The 19,673-nt window shown below is 41.2% G+C and overlaps 1 protein-coding gene across 1 annotated transcript; it reads left to right on the top strand.

The window, feature by feature from the left end:
- Window positions 1–6,523: 6,523 nt before the first annotated feature.
- Window positions 6,524–7,537, top strand: LOC310949946 (free fatty acid receptor 2; the record flags this gene model as incomplete). Its single annotated transcript, XM_083917572.1, has 1 exon — window positions 6,524–7,537. One exon carries the CDS (start codon window positions 6,524–6,526, stop codon window positions 7,535–7,537), a length of 1,014 nt encoding a protein of 337 aa, XP_083773698.1.
- Window positions 7,538–19,673: the final 12,136 nt, after the last annotated feature.

The following is a 19,673-nucleotide window of genomic DNA, read 5'->3' as shown; positions in this document are numbered from 1 at the left end:
AGCTTTCCAACATCAGTTCACTTCAGTACAATGAAGACTAAATTCTGTCTTATTGGCTCTGAACTGACTAAAAGCATTTTGTATTCAAGACCCTGAATCAACGCTGATTAATTGAGACAGGTCTTGCATGAAAGCCAGATCAAAAAAATATAGGTAATCAAGCATCTAATTGTACTGTGAATAAAAAGAAGACAAATATTGGAGGTCGATTTTCAAATAAAGGGGGCATAATAGATGGGCGGTGCAGAGCTCTGTTGAACAAGCCCTGTAAACAATCAACAAGACGTTTCCTGTTGTGCATATCCATCACTTCCAGGCTCATAATGAAGGGCAGATGATGCCACAGCATTATTGCTTAGGAACCTCAAACATTAGCGCTGTGAGCAACTGATCTCTGACCGTTTACAAAGCACGGCCATACATCCACCAGCCTCGATATCAGCTTTGCTTTTACAACCACTTTGTGAGTTCCCAGCAACACCAGATAACCCAATAAACGCCCACAACCGGGATTCATTGTACTTGTGTGTGACCTGGCCTTGTGCCCAGTAGCGGGGAGAAATTTGAAAAAAATTATCAGAAGCTTCAGCAAAATTACACTCAAAACTAATCTTGGTTTCTGTCTTTACAAGACTTGCAGGGAGCAGGGTATCACCACATGTTGTTGCCCGAAATATTAATTGCACATATTGGCAATGGCAGTAGACTGCACGGCACTTTGAAAAGAGACTACACAATAGTTTCCGTTTGGTATTTCTCAATAAAAGGAACTGACATGATCATTACAAAAATGATTAGTTAGTATGGGCATGGAGCCAGGGGCTGGGAATCTATTTTTCCCTCCATGACTTTTAAACTGTTGTGTATTTTTCTAACACATTTCCGTCCTCGAACAGTTGTTCTTTGGACTCAGGTCAAACTTGATAAGGCTGCTGGCTAAATGTACAAGATTATCTTTTCAACATAGCAAGCTTTTATTTTATGAATGTGTCACTGGGAATAAAATGAGTCCAGCTATATTGGAAGCAAAGTCACTCTTCAAATAGCAATATGGTAGCTTAGCAGCCACTGAAGTCTTCTGTCTGGTTGGGAGAATTGCATTGTTGTTTTTTTCCCCCTCCGTCACAAATGTAAGAAAGCTTATAGGTTCATGCTCTGGGTATTAACAGAGGGATTAGAGAGGAGGCTTCTGGGATGCTCAAGTCCGTGAAGCACAGAGCCACAATCTCCTCATTGTTGAGATATCTACTTGATGTAACACAATTAACTATTCATTTCAAATGCACTGAGGTCTTATAGAGGCTTTCAGCAGCAATCTTTCTATATGTGTTGCATCTGACCTGTTGTGACTGTGCACAGTCCTGTGTGAGACAGTGATTAGTCTCTTCTGGACCAAAACAAATTGGCTGATAAGAGCAACAGCTTAGTCTGTCACTGCAAGATGCTGGTTTGATAAACTGTAAAATTGACCAAATTAGCTGTGTGAGCCAGTGTGCATTGCTACGTGTTCAACTAAATAAAAATATTGTGACTTAGGATTCACGACAGTTGATTGTCAACAACATACTGTAATTGGGGCGTGAAGGCAGCGGGGTAGCTCAGTCCATATAGGGACTTGTCTTGGGAACTGAATGGTTGCTGGTTCAAGTCACAATACCGACCAATTACAGTGTGTACTGACAGTTGAAGAGGTGCCAGGCTGCCTCTTGGGCACATAGATTGTATAATACATGGATGTAGCCTCTGTGACATCAACTGTAGGTTATTCAAAATAGGCAGCACCTGCTCTCACATAATCCAAAAATGGGCAAAGACTCCAAACTGATCAGGGCAGCCCCCAACTCTGACATCTCTCCTTTTAATGCATGTGTATATGTCCTGTTTATGCATGTGTGTGTCTTTCCTGCCTGTGTGTATGTGTGTGTGTGTGTGTGTGTGTGTGTAATGGGAAAAAATTGAATTTCCCTTCGGTTGATCAATAAAGTATGTCTTCTTCTTCTTAATTATTGCAGATCAATGAAATGCAATAATAGGACAACAAGTGAAATATTGTGTTTAACCAGTGGTGGAAAGAATTTAAGTACTTTATTTTATGACATATTTTGCTGATTAAAATCCAGCTCTGTATCATGGCAGTGTGGACAGTGTGTGCAGATGACTGGTGTTTGGTTTCTCTCAGATGCCGCAGCGCATGGAGCTCATGTCATTGCCAAGAGTCCACCGAAATCCGGACGTGGAAGTGATGTAGTGTAAGAGCCTCAAAGTCTGCACAGGGAGTAAGGCCGCGGTGGGTCAAAGAAACACAGGGCATTCACGCAGGGGACCACTGTTCATGGAAGAACTTAGTTGAAGATGATGAAAAAATGTAAAGTTTTGGGCTTTCTTCATTTTGGAGTTGCATATGTTGTTGTTGTTGTTACTTAAACAGAAACCATGTATATTTTAGTTCCTTCCCTTTTCTCATAACACTTGCTGAGAGTTTATTTGTATTTACGCCATTTACAGTAAATCGAGGAGGGGAAGCACACACTCACGTCCACTTATTCTACCACTCGATCATCTCCAACCTCCTCTTTCTCCTCATTCCTGCTCTTCAAAAGGCTGTTGATAACATTCAGAGCAGCTCTCGTGTATGCTGCCAATGTTTGTGCTCTTTAACAACACAAGCACTTTGACACTTTGTTCATAACAGCCATGTCAGTTGAACTGCATATCGAGCAGAAAGGAGAAGGATGTAGCGACGGGCAGTTTATTTTCTGACTAATACCATGCTGCACTTTTCAAGCTGGTTTCTGAAGGCAGACACTTGTTCTTATGTTTTTCAATTAAAAGTTTCAATTAATAATTTTAAAAGTTATTAATTGATCTGGGAAAAACAATTATCTGTTTCAGCTACATTTCATTCCTTGAGGAAATATTCTCCCTGGGACGCTAAAACACTCCTTCACAATACTCACTAATGTAATTAGTTTGTAGTTAGCGGCTCCATTAAGCATTATTGCAAAACCTCTCTATTTAACCTATAGGATACTTACAGGGGGAAAAAAAATCAGTGAGGGCAATAAACTAGTTCTATTTTGGGAGAATAAAATATAAATTTCCGACAAAGAAAAGATCTTTTATGGATTCTTCCGATGTAGAGAGAGGAAAATGCATTTTGTTTCGGATACATTGGCGCACCAAAACATATTTCTAGTCCCTGTTTCTATGATGTATAATCCTATTCCTGCTGCTTCAGTAACCGCAGATGCTTCTCTGTACCTCAACACTGTGCATGTGAGCCGTGCCCTTGTTCTATTTTGCGTGCTCTTTTGCAAATACCAACCTGTTGCATCAGCCTTGTCTGACTTCATTGGTGGTGTCCCAAACTCTGCAAAGCACCTCAGGGTTTTGGGACCTATTTTCACACCACTCAACCTGTCCGGCGCTGCTGGGAAAGTCCCTTACTTCCCCTTGTCACACATACCTGCCTGGAACATCCATTTTATTTTGTGCATGTATAAGCACACATATCACACCGGGAAGAATGAATCACCCATGTTTGTTGCCACAAGGCTCGTCAGTGCCCCCTGCAGTGCCCTACTACTGCTACTACTGCTACTACTACTACTACTACTACAACTGCTACTACCATCTATACTGTAAATGAAATGCAAAAAATATAAAGTATGCATCACAAAACAAGTGCTCCAAATCCAACAAATGAACGAAATGACACGCAAAACTAAAGAAGTCATTATTTCTGTGCAGTTTCATGTTGGGAATAAAAGTTACAATAATTGGCTGAACAATTATGTTTTCAGTAACTGAAAAATATAAAAAAACATGTAAATGTAGTCTTTGTTTGAGAGTCCTGGTAAAGGCTCTGCTCCACTTCCCCCTGCTTACATTTATAATGATTCTTGCGGTTAAAGTTAACTAAATGAGATGTTTAATGATCTAGACTTGTATGCTTTACACATTCAGCTCTACAGTATATACACTCCCTTTGGCAGTGGAAACACCTTAAATAGACCCATATAAAAAATAATATTCTGTATCTGATATAATTTTAGAATAAAAAGGGTACGTGAAAGTGCCAAAATGGGACCCTGTCCACAATTCTCTCTTGACTGGCTCCTCTGTGTCTTGCCAGGAGGGTGAATCGTCTTGCTTATGCCTGAACAGGGTTGATGAAATATCACACACAGGAAAGTTTGTGCTCAAACCAAATCTTAGAAACCCCCTTGCAAACACCCCACCCCAGCATGATGTCACTCTGTAAAACCAGCTCTTACAGTGGAACACTTCAGCTTGGATAATTCAATGTGACCGTCCACATTTCTGTGGGGAACACAAATGACAGGTGCACACTACCTAAAATTCGAACATTTTCTTCTTTTGGACGCTCGTCTTTGGTGCAGAGGCATGTAAGAAGTTAAAAGAAAGTCACTGTATTAGATCAAAATCAGGGGCAGGAAGTGACTGATACGGTAAAGGGGACAAATACCTAATAAGGGCTGATGTCACAAAATATCCCAAACTCTCACATGGGAATCAAGTGTTTAAAGACTAAGCTGAAGTGAAGGTGCCTCAGAGTGATTTACATACATTAAGCGACATCAAAAGAACTCTTTGCAGACCTCTGAGTCATTATTACTTCAAAAGCTAATTTCTTTTACCTTGTAAAATTAGCCAAGACTACCTGCACTTTCACCTGTTTCACCTATGTAATAGAAACGTGACCTTGCTGTTGTGATGTTAGGTGGTAGATAATAAAAGGCCGCTGATCTCTTTACATCCCTGGGGTTTTTCTGCTACAGAATGATCTTACAATGGGAAGTTTCATCAGTGTTCCCTGAATAAACACATGCTCTTTATTATTGTGTACAGTATATGTCTACTCAAACAAGTGGCCTCTGTTTGAATAACCATATAGCTCGCCCTGCTGCTCATGTTGTGAAGGGAGGGACTGCTCTGACATCAAGTCATCACTTTTGAGCCAAAGGCCTTTTTCTCTCCTTCTCACAATAAAGAGGCATCTATGTCGAAGCAGTGGGCATCGATAGCTAAATATGATTTAATAACCTATGATCAAAGACCATCTGTACCTCTCATATTGCAAAAAGGCCAGTTGTTACCACGGAAACCGTGTTTGGCAAGCGTGGGAGATAAATTGCAGCAGTATCTCCCTAATAATAATTTCTATTATCCGCGCTGGATGTTTACGATTATCATGTAAATAAGGGGACGTGCTGGTTGACAGCAGGTTGGAGCTGCAGGCTGGTGAATAGAGGAGATCAAATAAAACTGTTGAGCAATCACCACATGTGGGTGTGCCAAGAAACACGCAGTGGAATAAGGTAAGCCACAATGACTTCTTTTCTATGACAGGGTTTCAAAAGTGTTAAATTGGGAAGTTTGCAGAGGTGGTGTGAAAATGTGTGAACTGGCAATCGGCCACCGCAGACGTGGGGAAGTCTTCAAGTTGCTTAAATTGGTGGCACTTCTTCGGTTTCTTCACATTCCTCAGTAGAGCAGCAAAAAAAAAACTTCCTCCTGCTTTGTCACTGGACTATAAGAGTTGAGCTTCTGTCACACACTGTTCACTTTAATATGATGCAGCTGATTACATAAAGGGTAAGAAAATAGCTTTTCTCATTATCACTTCCTTAAAATGTTTTTATTTTCTTGAATATATTCATTTGTTTTACTCTACAGATTTCCCTCAGCCTTTATTTTGTATTTCCCTTATAGTCTTTTACAATGTGATGCAGGAATTAGATACAGATATTGTTTTGATGACAAAAGCATGTTGTAAAGCTGTTTCAGCTAAAGCTTTGAGACACTCATTTTCCCCGGGTGTAGTTAAGTCATTACGTTTATGAGGGTCATAATTTTCACAACATGTCCAATATTTGTGCATATACTGAAAACAGGGGCTGGAAGTTAATGATAAAAGCATCGTTGTACTGTATTTACGACACGGAGGAAGCAATAACAAGGCATTACGGTTTGTATACAAACCCATGCGCCAGACCAAAACAGTGGCTCATTAAGAGATAATTCTGCCCCACAATAAATTCTGAAGTAGGGATATAGAAAGGAATTAAGAGGGTATATATAAAAAAGGAATACATTGTTATCCCTGGCTTTCCTTCTGTGATCTTTCAACTTGTAGGCTTATATTTAATGTGTAAAACGTATAGCAGTGCACTCTTCAACCAGGTGTCAAATGGACAGTAGAAATACTGTGCTGTGCAGTGTGGTAATCTCTTTCCATTCTCTCTTATCAGTGGAGCTCAAAGCCCTCGAGGAAACGATGAGCGTTGGTTTATCGGTAGGGACAGGGAAACCACGCTGTCTCATCGGGTTTGTTCCAGGCCACTGACCCAATAAGAAGCCTTCCTCTCCTGCGGTTCTGACCGCCTGACAGAGCCAACGTACCCGCGCCGCAGTGTATTCAATCTCCCAGAGTCAAGGACATAATGTGACACATCTCGATCCCTAACTGACTGACTGACTGACTTAAACGGAGGCCACCATGCAGGAGTGCCACACTGGACTGTGTCTCTCTGTCTACATCATTACCTTTGTGCTGGGCTTCCCGGCCAATGTCCTCGCCTTCTACACTTTCTGCAAGAAAGTGAGGCAAAAATCCACACCGATTGACATCCTTCTCCTCAACCTGACCATCTCTGACCTCCTCTTCCTCCTCTTCCTTCCCTTCAAGATGCAAGAAGTGATGAACAATATGCTCTGGGACATGCCCTACCCCCTCTGCCCGCTGTCTGGCTTCATCTTCTACATGACCATCTACAACAGCACCTTCTTCCTCACTGCAGTCAGCGTAGAGCGATACCTGGGTGTTGCTTTCCCCATCCAGCACTCCCTGAAGCGACGACCTGTATATGCTGTCGCCGCCAGCATCTTCTTCTGGATTTTCTCCTTCATCAACCTGAGCATTGTGTTCATCGTGCCTTTTATTGGGTCTGAAAACTCTCCAAATACAACCTCATTACACAATGTCTCAGCTAGCTCTGAGGGAAAGAAAGAAGTGTGTTATGAGAACTTCACGCAGGCTCAGCTGAGGGTCCTCCTGCCTGTGCGTCTGGAGCTCTGCGTGGTACTTTTCTGCATCCCTTTCCTGATTTGCAGTTTCTGCTACATCAACTTCATTCGGATTCTGTCCAAGCTGCAGCACATTGACCGGCGCCGGCGCCTCCGGGCCATTGGCATGGCTTTAGGAACACTGCTGGTGTTCGCTTTATGCTTTGGCCCCTATAACGTCTCGCACATTGTCGGTTATATTACATGGAAAAGTCCAGACTGGAGGGACAAAGCCCTGCTGTGCAGCACCTTTAATGCTTGTCTAGACCCTCTTATTTTCTACTTCTCCTCCGCTGCTGTGAGAAAGACTGTAGGTAGTGTGATGGAAGGGGTTAAGAGTCGCCTAAACAGGTGCATGTCCTGTCACATGCTTTGGATAGTGTGGGGGGGGATTAACAAGACTGCAAAAGATAAGGAACACAAACAAGAGGAGATCAATGCTATCTAAGCTTACTGAAAGAAAGCCGCGAGCAGCTGCCTTCACTAATTTATTTCTTCATCCTTGGAAGCAGGAAATTAATGCCATGTTTATGTTTTTTAAACATTAGAAAATGACTCGGCACAGCGTACCCAGCGGAGTCTCTGTTTGACCCTCTGATGAACTTCCTATCCGGAAACGAGACAAGAGAGGCAATCTTCTGTCTGTCTGTGCAGGCCACAGCAGTTTTAATGCAGCATAATGCGAGAGCCACAGAGACACTTTAAACCATCATATTCAAATGAAAATGACGTCTTGGATGACAGCAGGATTTCACAAGATCTTCATCAAAGCAGTCAGGTTTTGTAGAGTGGCAACAACATAAATAGCTAAGCAACAACTGTGGACGTCACCTCTAAGCAACAAGAGATAAAGCTTGCAGTTTTGACCATGCACGGGATACGTCTTTTTTTTTAACAACAGGCTCATTACGTGTCCAGTGATGTGGTTTATGAAAGTAAATGTGTAAGATCTTAGAAAAGATTCAAGCATGTTGAAATTGCAGGGATATGTATAAACACATATGTCAGGGGTGTTCAATCATGCTCCCGGAGGGCCGCTGCCCTTCATGCTTTAGCTTTCTTCCTGCTCCAACACACCTGATTCTAATGATGTGTTCGTTTTCAAGCACATCATTAAATCATCATCAAGCTTGTCACAGGTTTGAGAATCGTTGGACTCAGGTGTGTAAGAGTAGGGAGAAATCTAAAACATGCATGGCAGCGGCCCTCCAGGAGCACGACTGGACACCCCTGACATATACAGTAGCATGCAGTATGTACAGTTTGCTTTTGGATATAAACTTATATGTGTGTATTTTGCCTTACATGGCTTTGACCATTCTCATGCAAATTTTAATTCACACAACTTTATATTCATACTTTGACAGGATTATATGGCCATATGTAATACTAAAGCAATACATGTATGAATATGTATGAATGCATGTAAGAAATGTCTGAAAGCTGTATGACAGGGGTTGTGATTACATAAGACAAACACAGATACTATTTTCATACGCAAGTCATATAAACATTTATTTTGCATAATCTATGACTCATAGATTTTTTTTGTAGTCAACAGTCAGATAATAAAGCGGGGACATGAAGACAGACCACAGATACAGTATTTTCATAAACAAATCTCACATACGTGTAATGTAAATGTAATACTAATAATATTAAATCATATTAATAATTTGCAAAGTGAAGAATGTGAACACTGTATGCACGTATCCGCTGCATCATATGTATGGCAATGCAGAAATAACATTAAGCATATATAAAACAGGGAGAGATATAATGTACCAGGGTTTAGAAAATTGCTATTTTCCGCCTGTAGTCCTGTGGCATAAAGACATTCGCATAAATGCAAAGTAAAAATGTGAGCAATAGCAGAAAGAAAAGCCTGTTTGTGACGCTGCTAATTTACTGTAGTTACATCATCTTGCTCTACATTTAAAGGTCATTATCACTGGCAGGATTTGGTGGTCTTGGCAGTGTGGGCAGGCCTATATTTAAAATGAACTTCCCTTGAACACACGCATCAAGATCTCACCCCCCACACCGCACATGTAAACAATGCTATCACACAAGCAAGCGCCGGCATCAACTGTAATCCTGTTTTGCGAGGATTAGGCCTGCGTGGAGGTTGAGCTGATCATTGTATCTGTTTGACAGGTGGATCATGCATGAAGCATTCATTCTGACACACAGCCTCCGAGTGAATGACTAAGATGTGCGAAACTACCAGCCACTGGCACAATGAGCCGATCCAAAAACGCTCTAGTCAGCACGCTGCAGCGATAAAGAGTTACAGAGATAAACAGCTTTGATAAGCAGAAAGAAATCAGCATTGCATCAATGTTTGGAGGACATACAGTATGCGAAAGCCAAGCACTATGTACAGTAAGAGATTTAAAATTGGGAGAAACTTTCAAACATGAGAGAGAGGGACGATTACACACATTTACTCAAAGGGCAGAATTAATTGTTAAGTCAGTTAATTCTCATTTTTCAGCGGTGGCTCTGGACTTAATTTGTGTGATGTTGTTTGTCAATGGTTGGTCTGCCGAGATGAGCTGCACTGAACATCCGGAGGCCCTTTTTGTTTTCTCTTTTGTATTTCCTGGAAGACAATAATTGGTTATTGCGTCAGTGTTGACTTTTTCCTAACAATGTCTGATAGGTTACAGGCATAAGGCAATAAGAAAAACAGCCCTATGTGTGTGTGTGTGTGTGTGTGTGTGTGTGTGCGCGCGCGTGTGTGTGTGTGTGTGTGTGTGTGCGCATGATGTGTTTGCCAAAGGCAGAGGAGAATATTTTACTCCCATGGCAGACATCATTTTCCCTTCACGGTGTAATGTTTAACCGCTGTTGAGAGCAAGATCATTTTAATTAAACACTGTTTGTTTTTTTAACACCTTCCTGTTCTTTCTGAGAGGTTCGCTCACGTTTACCTTCCAATAAAAAGACAACGGTCATTGCGGAGAGGAAACACATCTTGAGAACGTTCAGGTATCCAATCAGCTCGTTAGGTGGGGCGTCTGGAAAGTTGAGCAAAAAAAAAAAGAAAAACACTGATTAGCACCGACTTATCATGTTATTGAATATGTCTGAATTAAATCAGGAAGGTTGAACTGGCTCTGGTTGATGGACATTTGCCTCCTCGCTGGGAGGAGAGGTGTTTAAACATTGATTGGAAAAATCATTAATTTGTTCAAGTATGCAGTATTGCGCGCAATCTGTTGCCTTGGAATGATCAATGTCTGACCCACATTAACAGTCAAGTAGGGCAAACACTGAGCAAGCGACTTGTGGTTTGTGAAGCCCTGTCCTCCCTGAACTCTGTGTCAGTACAGACTGTGTCATTTGGAAGAAAGGTGCCTATAGACTAGCAAAGTGTGATGAAGTGTTTTGGGCATCAAGGAAGCAACTAAAAATCCTGGTAATCATCTACAAGGCTATAGATGAACTGGAATTGGAACAGTTTCAGAGCTTGGATTTGCATGAAATCTTTTAGTACAAGACTTGACTGCAATAGAATATATTTAGTTGTTTGATTAAAAATAAAAGGTATAGCTAAAACCTAAAGTTCATCTTATCAATATAGAAACATTGATAATGGATCAAATGAGTATGTCATGTGAAAGGGGTTGCCTGCAGTGATAAAGTCATATGGAATTATCTAAATATATTTCTTTGTGAAGCTCAGTGATGGTGGCTCCAGCCGTTGCCATCTTGGCATCGTGCCTGGCTTCACCTGCTCCCGGCTAGTACAAAAATTGAGCGTTGGTGGAGTTGAGGCAGTCAAATGAAGCCTGGTTGCTGAGCTAACCACCCATGAGGGCACCTACCCGTCACTCAACGCGGCCACACTCTTATTTATGCAGAACTGACTAACTGACTCACTCAATATTAGATGCTCGGAGCAACTGCTCGACCACGCCGCTGTAGTTTGAAAAGCAACAGTCCAAGTCCACATAGGGCGGAGGTCAGGATGGGTCAAACAATGTCCATGTTGTTTTTTATAACTTGTTTTTAAAGTGGCTAAAAAGCCGGCTAATGACAGGCTGAAGCTAAAGGTTATACTTTGTATAAACCTGATGACATTCACCAGTTTACAAAAGTTCACTTTCCCATTCTGGGTTAATGTTAGATGAATTCAGCAAGTAGGTGGCATAAATATAATATCTAGGATCCCATATTCTAGTCCCAAGTTTTTTTTTATGTTGCACAACATTTAGGATAATTTAAAGAAAACTTTCAAATGGGCCTTGAAGTAGTAAAAAAAAAAGAAATCCTACAACCAGTGGCTCTTTGCACTTCCCAACCAATACTTCCAAAACAAATTTCAAACTGTATGAAATTATCATATATGGAAAATGAATTGACTCTCCTTTTTTATTTACCCCAAGTGAAGGAGGCAATCAGAGCCGTGGTCATGGCAGGGTGGTCCTGCACCCCACAGGTGAAGGTCATCCCCGTTTCCATGGGCCCCTTCTGAGGGAGGAAAAATACACTGAGGAGATACACCTTCCCGGCTGTGGTTGTCTATTACCTGGAAACACGTTGGGTGACTCGTAGTCATGGAGTTCACCAACCAATCAGAGGACAGTAGGGCTCCATCAGCTGGGTGTTCAGAAAGGTTACCATGAGGGCTTAACGCAGGAAGGGTGCAATTATTGACTGACAGGTGGTCGATATTGGCTGTTGTGCTCTGGTACGTCCAGGTGAGGGTGAGTTCACTGGGGTGGAATTTCCCGGTGAGACAGAGGAGAGCCCGGTGACCTGTCTGTGGGTCTGTGGGAATCTGGAGGTAAATCTTGGGAGCAAAAGGCGGCGCTATAAGTAAAAAGGGGATACGGAACAAGGTAAGCACATCAGATGAGATACTTCAGACCGTAAAATGAGGTCATTGCAGCAGCAAATAATGATATGCAGTGACGGAAAATAGGATTGAAATACAAAATGTAGTGTATTGGATATAACGCAGCAAATAATTCAAAAACAAGGGAATGAAATTAAGAGGATATACTATCTGAACAAAGTATGTATGGATGGTGCACCATATTGTCATTGGTAAGAAAAAGACTGTAAAATAAGTAAAAAAAAAATGAATGCATGCACGACATGAAAAAACCCTATTACTGTTTAAAATGTCAACAGTTACCTTGCACCTTATGTGTGTCACGTTATGTTTTACTTCAACATATGAAAACAAATGTTGTAAAATAAATATAGATGATATGAACATGGTATAAAAAGTGAATCTGGAACTATTTAAATAAAGAATAAAATCAGTGAAACATGCAATATCAATTGTTGTTTGGTAGAGGCAGCACTGCATCCAGAAAAAAAGTCCAAGGGATGCTTTTCTTCCGCGTGAAGGATTTTCACATAATAATATGGCCATCCCTCCCTGCCTTGTTTTCTGGTGAGATTCAATTCCCTGAGCAAGATCGATACAAGGCACTGTGCATGGTGCCGGGGTGATTATTTCTAGATCTGTCATGAAACTGTTCAGGCAAAAAGATGAACTCTTAGGGAATTTCACGACTTGAATTTTTATAGATCGAACCTGGCCGTTCCTGTTATGGCGAAGCAGGGTCCATCCCCGGTGCTTGTATCGAGCTGCCTCACATTAAACGCATGCGGCATGGCGGCGTCGCCCAAGCACGGCCACCCTAATGAATTTCTGAAACAAGCAATTTGTTTCTCACCAAAGACGACCAGCTCAGTCCCGTTGCCCCCACTCTGGGTCTTTCTGCAGGACGTTCACCCTGCAGTTAAACCACCCAGAATCCTCCAGTGCAACCTCAGTGATCACCGGGGAAGAAGTGTGATTCTTCTCCACGACGAACCGCCTGGATGACTTTGGCATGAGCTGCTTTTCCGGCTTCATTTTGAACCACTGAACCCCATACTTGAGGGATTCAACTTTGAAATGACAGGATAGGGTTGCAGTTTCACCCCGCATCGCACTGAGGGAGGGAGGGTACTGTCTAACCCTCAGTCCCTCTGGGGCTGCTGTCAGGGCTAAAGACAGAGTCATTAATACAACGTGTCATACAAGGAACTTTTAAAAAGTGCAGAGCAGACCTGCGGGTCAACTACACAATGTGCGTTGACTATTCCCGGACGACAGCTGGGACAGAGACGATCAGACAGAAATTTCAGAGGAACAAAATTGGACGTCAATTTAGTACAGTTTCATAATGCACCAAATGCTCATTGAATGGCCGCCAATGTGATAAACTTCACTGAACAACAAATGCTGTTTTTTCAAACAAAGTCCGCAGACACTCACACCGTAGTACAAAAGACAGCATTGGAGTATCCGTTTGATCGTAGCGACCGCTTGTCTGTGATAAAGTGATTAAGTGCCATGATGAAATACTGCAGATAAGATAAGAACAACATTTAGACACCCACGATTACAGTGCAGAAGATCAGCAAAAAACAAAAATGATGGTCCAAAAACAGGTTGAATCTCACCGCCTCCTACTTTTATTCCTTAAAGGAGGAGCAGACGCAAGATTTTTGCACAAATTCATTCATTCAGTTTATAAAAACAGTACAAAGGTCAAACTTTGGAAACTTTCTGTAAATTCTGAGTGAAATTAAAGAAAGGAAAAGCTTAACGAGGACCTTGGGTGATAGTTTATACAAAAGCCAACACATTTTGTAACGTGACCGCTTGTATTCGGACTCACCTGGTATTTGGCCTCCAACAAAAGAAGCAAACGCTAGAGAGGCGGATTTGCCATGCCGCCGTTGTTCCCTACTACAAGCTTAGTAAGTAGTAGTGAAATTATTTCACAGCTACTCTTAAGTCTGAAGATTTCTGGGCTTTCAAATGAGATGGTGTCAGCTTGTTTTGCTGTTGCACTAGAGGGGATGGTTCATTAATCAACACAGTCTCACACCCAACACGTCATGTACGTTTAAGGAGAGGCCTGAGGAGCGCCTTGAGCTTCAAATATCGCAGCGGACGGGCTTACATTGGAATGAGTTGAAAGCCCTCTGAGTCGGGTTTGTACGTTTAAGGAGACCTTTTTAGTCAGTAACTAACGCCAAAGGCCCCTGACCAAGCGTCAGTTTTTGACGTGTTGGGTGTGAGACTGCATTAATGGGTCATTCTTCAACAGCAACCTGATTCTCAGAGACTTGTGGGGTCAAAAAACTACAGATGTCAGTGCTGCTGCTTTTATCCTACAGGTTTCCCTCTTCAGTAGACGCTCTTTGATTTGCATTTTTGCATTGAAGTCATTGCATATGAGGAATGAATATAATGTTCTTTTCCAAAAAGCCTAAGGGCACTGAAGGTTTATATTTACATCCACCTGCTTATTAATGAAATGTCTCCCACAACACTTACAGTAAGTAAACACAAGACGCCTTTTTAAAAACAACTTCGTATTTTGAATTTTGATTCATAACATTTTCTAAAATAGTAGCACATTTTCACTTCGAGTTCACAGTGTTTGCAGCGTATTACTGAATGTGTTGATGTTTTCCGAAAATCTTGTTTTGGTTTTTGACTTTTAAAAAAAACAGTTTTTTCTTGTGCAATAGCTGTAAATATGAATTTCCTGTGTGGCCTAATGAGCTGCAGTATAATGAATTCAGATCTACGTCCTCCGGAGAGTGTGGAAGAAGACTTGTAATGCTAGGTGTAATCATCATCATCAAAGCAAGACACACAAGTTTAAAAAAATTCAAGTTCAACTTGAGGGAAAAAACAGTGTGCCTATAAAACTTGTCACTCTAAATTGAAAACAACAGGGGATCCACTCCGGCATGACATAACGCAGTACTTTGCTGCAGTCAAATGGCTTTAAAAACAGCGACAAATGTCACTCACTCACTCACTTATCCTCACTGTGCCAATTCCCTCCACCTCCTTCTGTCTTGGGTCACATCTGTCGCTCTGAATTGGCCAAACTTAAACAATAAAGTCACATTGTCATTCAATATGAAAATACTTATTCACTTTTCTGGTCACAGTATAAGTAAATGTCAGTGTCACTTTTTCAAATCCTATATATCGGATGAATCGACCCTTTCTCCTAAAAGAATACATTCTCTATCAATGAAACTGTATTCTCAATTACATTTAAAACATGTAATGCTTGATATTGTGAATTGAAACAAAACTACTTGGTTAGCTTTAGGAAAAACTGATTGTTTGGTTAGAAAAAAAACAATTACGTTGTAAGTCAAGTTATGTATGTGACATACGTGATACAGGTCAAGTGTGTTACGTTGAAAAGAGCTGTTAAGTTTAGGTTTCACATGGACACACGAACACCTGGGTTAAAGTCCTATCCATCTACCCTGAGCTGGCCTCCTCTTTGTGCAGCCCGTTCACATTCACTCATACCTACAAAAAAGTAACACACTGTCATTTTGTATGTACCCAAATCCGTGCAATTTTTACTGTATATATGATGTCTGGAGCGAACGAAGGAAACAAGTGGACATAGTAAAAGCGCACAAAAATCTGCATAGGGAGGAGGGTTGGGACTGGTGTTCTTGTCCCGGAAGTATTAAGCAATACCACAACATTTTGTCTCATCTTAATTAAGTCATTTTTGTGTCTAAATTTAACCATCACGTACAAGTTTTACAAATAAAATGCCATATTTCATAAGATACCATACCAACCCATTGATGAGAATATGTTGCTCGTTGTGGACTTTGACTTGGACAAAATACTTTTTCTGTTTCGTTGTATGGGAACATAATTTTTAGGAGTCAGGGTGGATGAATATACCCCCTTCTAATTTGTGTCCCAGCATTACAGAATGAAAATACCTGTAGGGCTTATGCAAAAGTCTCACATCCTCAGTAATCCCCAGGAAACCTAAAGTGTCTTAACTACAGTAAGTAGAAAGTTTTAAATATCTAATACTGTTATCTCACATTCCCCTGGCCTGGACGAGCTTTACTTAACTAAAAATATTATACCGACATTGTCATTTATATATTTTTTTCTACACATACTTCAGTAGAGTATATAGAAGAAGAAGCTATTATTGATTCGACTGATAATGAACGACTAAACATGTGGAGCTGTGTTGAAGTTGAGGATCAGGAGGCACAGATGTTAGTCATTAACACATGACAGCAGCCAGTGTTAATCAAAATGGACCCTGACAAATCAGTTAAAAATGACTCATTTTCATTTTAATGATTGGAAATGACTTCAGATCTTTTCTGTTATGAAGTTATCACCCACTCCACATTATTTAAACCATTTCTTGCTCAGTGATTTACCATTTATCGTGAAAAGAAACCCAAAAACGGTGAGACAATCGTGCAGACACAACAAAAGCAGAGGCTCTTTTCTCAGCAGGAAGCAAAATACAAACTGAAGCATTTCGCCTGACCTCACCTCCTCTCCAACCACAGGGGCCAACGCAGAGCCTCGCTTCCAACAACAAACCACACACAGCCAGTTTTGTTAAAAACAAAACTGATTTTTATTTTTGTCTCTCTCCACTTATATGATATGATTTTAAATTCCACTTCATGGATTTTGAGAAAAAAAGAGACCAAAATAAGAGTCAAAAGAAGACAAGTTCAGCAACTAAACAAATCAAAAGTAATTACAATCATCGCTTCACGGCACTGAACATCTGTCAGGGTGGAAGACAAATGTTTTTTTTCCGTTTCTTTTTTTTTTTGTCTTGTGTGTTTGTACGTTGATGAGATCTTGAGAAATGTAACAAATGCCTGTAATTCAGGTCACAAACACAAACACACACACACACACACACACACACACACACACACACTGAAGAACCTTGCAGGTGAAGCCCCTTGAAGTACCCATGCTCCTTGTAGAGCTCAATACACACTTGCACATAGACGTGTATACAGACACACACACACACACACACACACACACACACACACACACACACACACACACACACACACACACACACACACACACACACACACACACATGCACACACACTTATTTATTTACTTATTTACTTATTTATATCGGCAGAGTGGGCAAACCTTGAGTACTGAGGTGTGGGAGGGCAGAATTCTTTACAGGTTATTTCCACACAAAAAGAAAGAGGACAGGAAAAATGAAGGAACTATATGTGTGTGTGTGTGTGTGTGTGTGTGTGTGTGTAGGGGGGGGGGGTGTAGAGAGAGCGAGAAAGAGAGCGAGAGAGAGAGAGAGAGAAGGGTTCCACATTCAACACTAACCTAAGCCAACTCATTCCCTCAATTATACACGGTGAGTTCTCTTCTTGGAAAATGTGTTATTAGTTTCCAAATGAGACTTTTTCCATTACTCTGCAGTGAGGGTTCCTGCAGTGTGTTCACTGTTATTGCCCTCTTGAGGCAGCACACGACCAGCCCCTATCATACATCCTGTCATGTATCCCAGCCTCCGGCGCACCTTACTGGTAATAAGACACTTGTAGCTTGCATCGGTGACTTCACTGCAGCCCTTCTGTCTCATAACTGCGATATAAATCAGCACAAAAACACCAGTTGGTGCTGTCACTTGTGAAAGAAATCCAAGTTTCCCCTGTCAGTTCTCACCACCACAACCAATATTTACCCCTTGGTTGATTGACAAGGAAAATGCCAGGCGTGGGCTGGTGATTCAGAGAGGCCAAGTAATGGGACTCTTTCTATGTTGGAGATGTGAGGCAGGCGCCTTAATGACTAGGGGAGACGTGGTGGGCGAGATGCCTCCATTGTGTTGCCTGCCTGTTCCATGCGCACGTTGCTGTTGCTCAACTCGTGGAGTGCAGGGACGCTGTTAATTAGCCAGACGCTCCGTTTTTTAGAGAGGTGAGTGATTGACAAGGCGCCATCTGTGGTCGCGGTGAGGAAGAGGGCGACACAGGCGTCACTGTGGCCTGACATCTTTGCTGCCAGCGGGGGTTTTAAATATATACAGTACACCTGAACTGAATGATATTCAACTATCTCAGCTAATTACTAACACTAAACACATTGTTATAATGTATCCATCTATCTATCTATCTATCTATCTATCTATCTATCTATCTATCTATAGCAATTAATCAACACTAATCCTTATCTAGACCTTTATCCTGCAACTCTCATGCAACTTTTTAATTAACAAACCCAAACACCTGAAGTGTGCTCATGCTCCATGTTATGGAGACTTTCCTCGTCCCAATCCCATCTAGCATGCTGTATACTAATGCACTCATTAGCTTCGGTAATGGAAAAGTACTGGGCCTTAATAGACTTGCAACATGGACTTTGCCCATGAGAACAGAATGAGCCTGTAGATAGTTGGTAAACAATGGATAATTAGGATAATGTATGGGAATTAGGCGTGCTTTGCTGTAAAGGACGTGAGCGGGGGATTTAGAGGAGTGATAATCATTCATATATAATTGTCACTCTGCATAGCATAGCCTTTTTGTATACCGACTCTGGTGCTGCAACGTTTGAAATTTCTTACATTATTAAATCATAATCTGTTTCATATAGTTTCGTAGCATTGCAACGCACGCTCACATCTTATCTTTGGATCTTTACACGAGTCATAAGCCTCTAGATACCCAGTGTCGACAGCTGATGACTTTGGCAACTGTGAAATGAGCCCAGGGAGCATATATACGGTTAGCACTATATTACATATCAAAGCAAATAGCAGCCTGAATTGAATTGAAAAGAAAAACAAATGATTAATTCTACATTCCCTGGATCCGAACTGCAGCTCTGAACATATAGTTTACTGAGCTGACATTACAGCTTGCCAAAATAGTTTCAGAGAAGGGTTTAAAATCGATGCGTAATTAGGGGTGTCTTGTATCAGGCATGATGAATTATGCTCTCTGTTCTAAGGCTGGGGTATAGACACTTGATCAATTCAGCTTCTGGGGACCTGGTAAGGCAGGCCGCGGAGAAAATTGCTCTATTCCAAAGCCATTCAGTCGAATGTATTGATTAACCATTGCATCCTGAATTGAAAGTCGGTGCGGGATCTGTTCCAGGTAGGGAGAGTGTTGTAGGAAAAGCTCCAGCATGAGTCTTCCACTTACGAAATGAAGAAGGCATTACATTCATACCTTCTCATTACACTTCTTTTGCTATTCTACAGTCTCGGCTTTAATGCACCGTAATTATTTTTTACTATATCACTGCAACAGTCCAGGAACGATGTGCAGTACCTGTCCTTACACTCTGAAGAGTTTAATTACCTGACTCTTCTCAGCAAAGGCACAATGCTCTGAAACTGTGTTTTTTACAAACCCTATTCCTAGCATCATGTCTAAACACTACACCAATGTACTAACAGAAAACAAGGAGTGCCATTAATGTACGACTTTATACATTCACCTCCTTTTCCACCTTTGTAAACCCATTAATTCAAATTTTCCATAAACAAAAATACAGCTATTTTAGTGCAACATAATGTTATGTATTGTAAACTGGCACTATGTGCTAGTTTTGAGAGCTCAAAACAGCAGCTTTGTGGCACCTTATTAACAAAGACTTTGTAAACAGATCATAACCTTCAGCTGTATGAGCCAATCAACACTTTCTCATCAGGGTGCGCCGAATGTAATTAGGGGCCGAGCAAACGTCTT

Source organism: Echiichthys vipera (assembly GCF_963691815.1).
Source record: "Echiichthys vipera genome assembly, chromosome: 8".
Taxonomy (NCBI): Eukaryota; Metazoa; Chordata; class Actinopteri; order Perciformes; family Trachinidae; genus Echiichthys; species Echiichthys vipera.
Note: the sequence above shows the minus strand (reverse complement) of the source record. Positions and strands in the feature narration are given on the sequence as shown.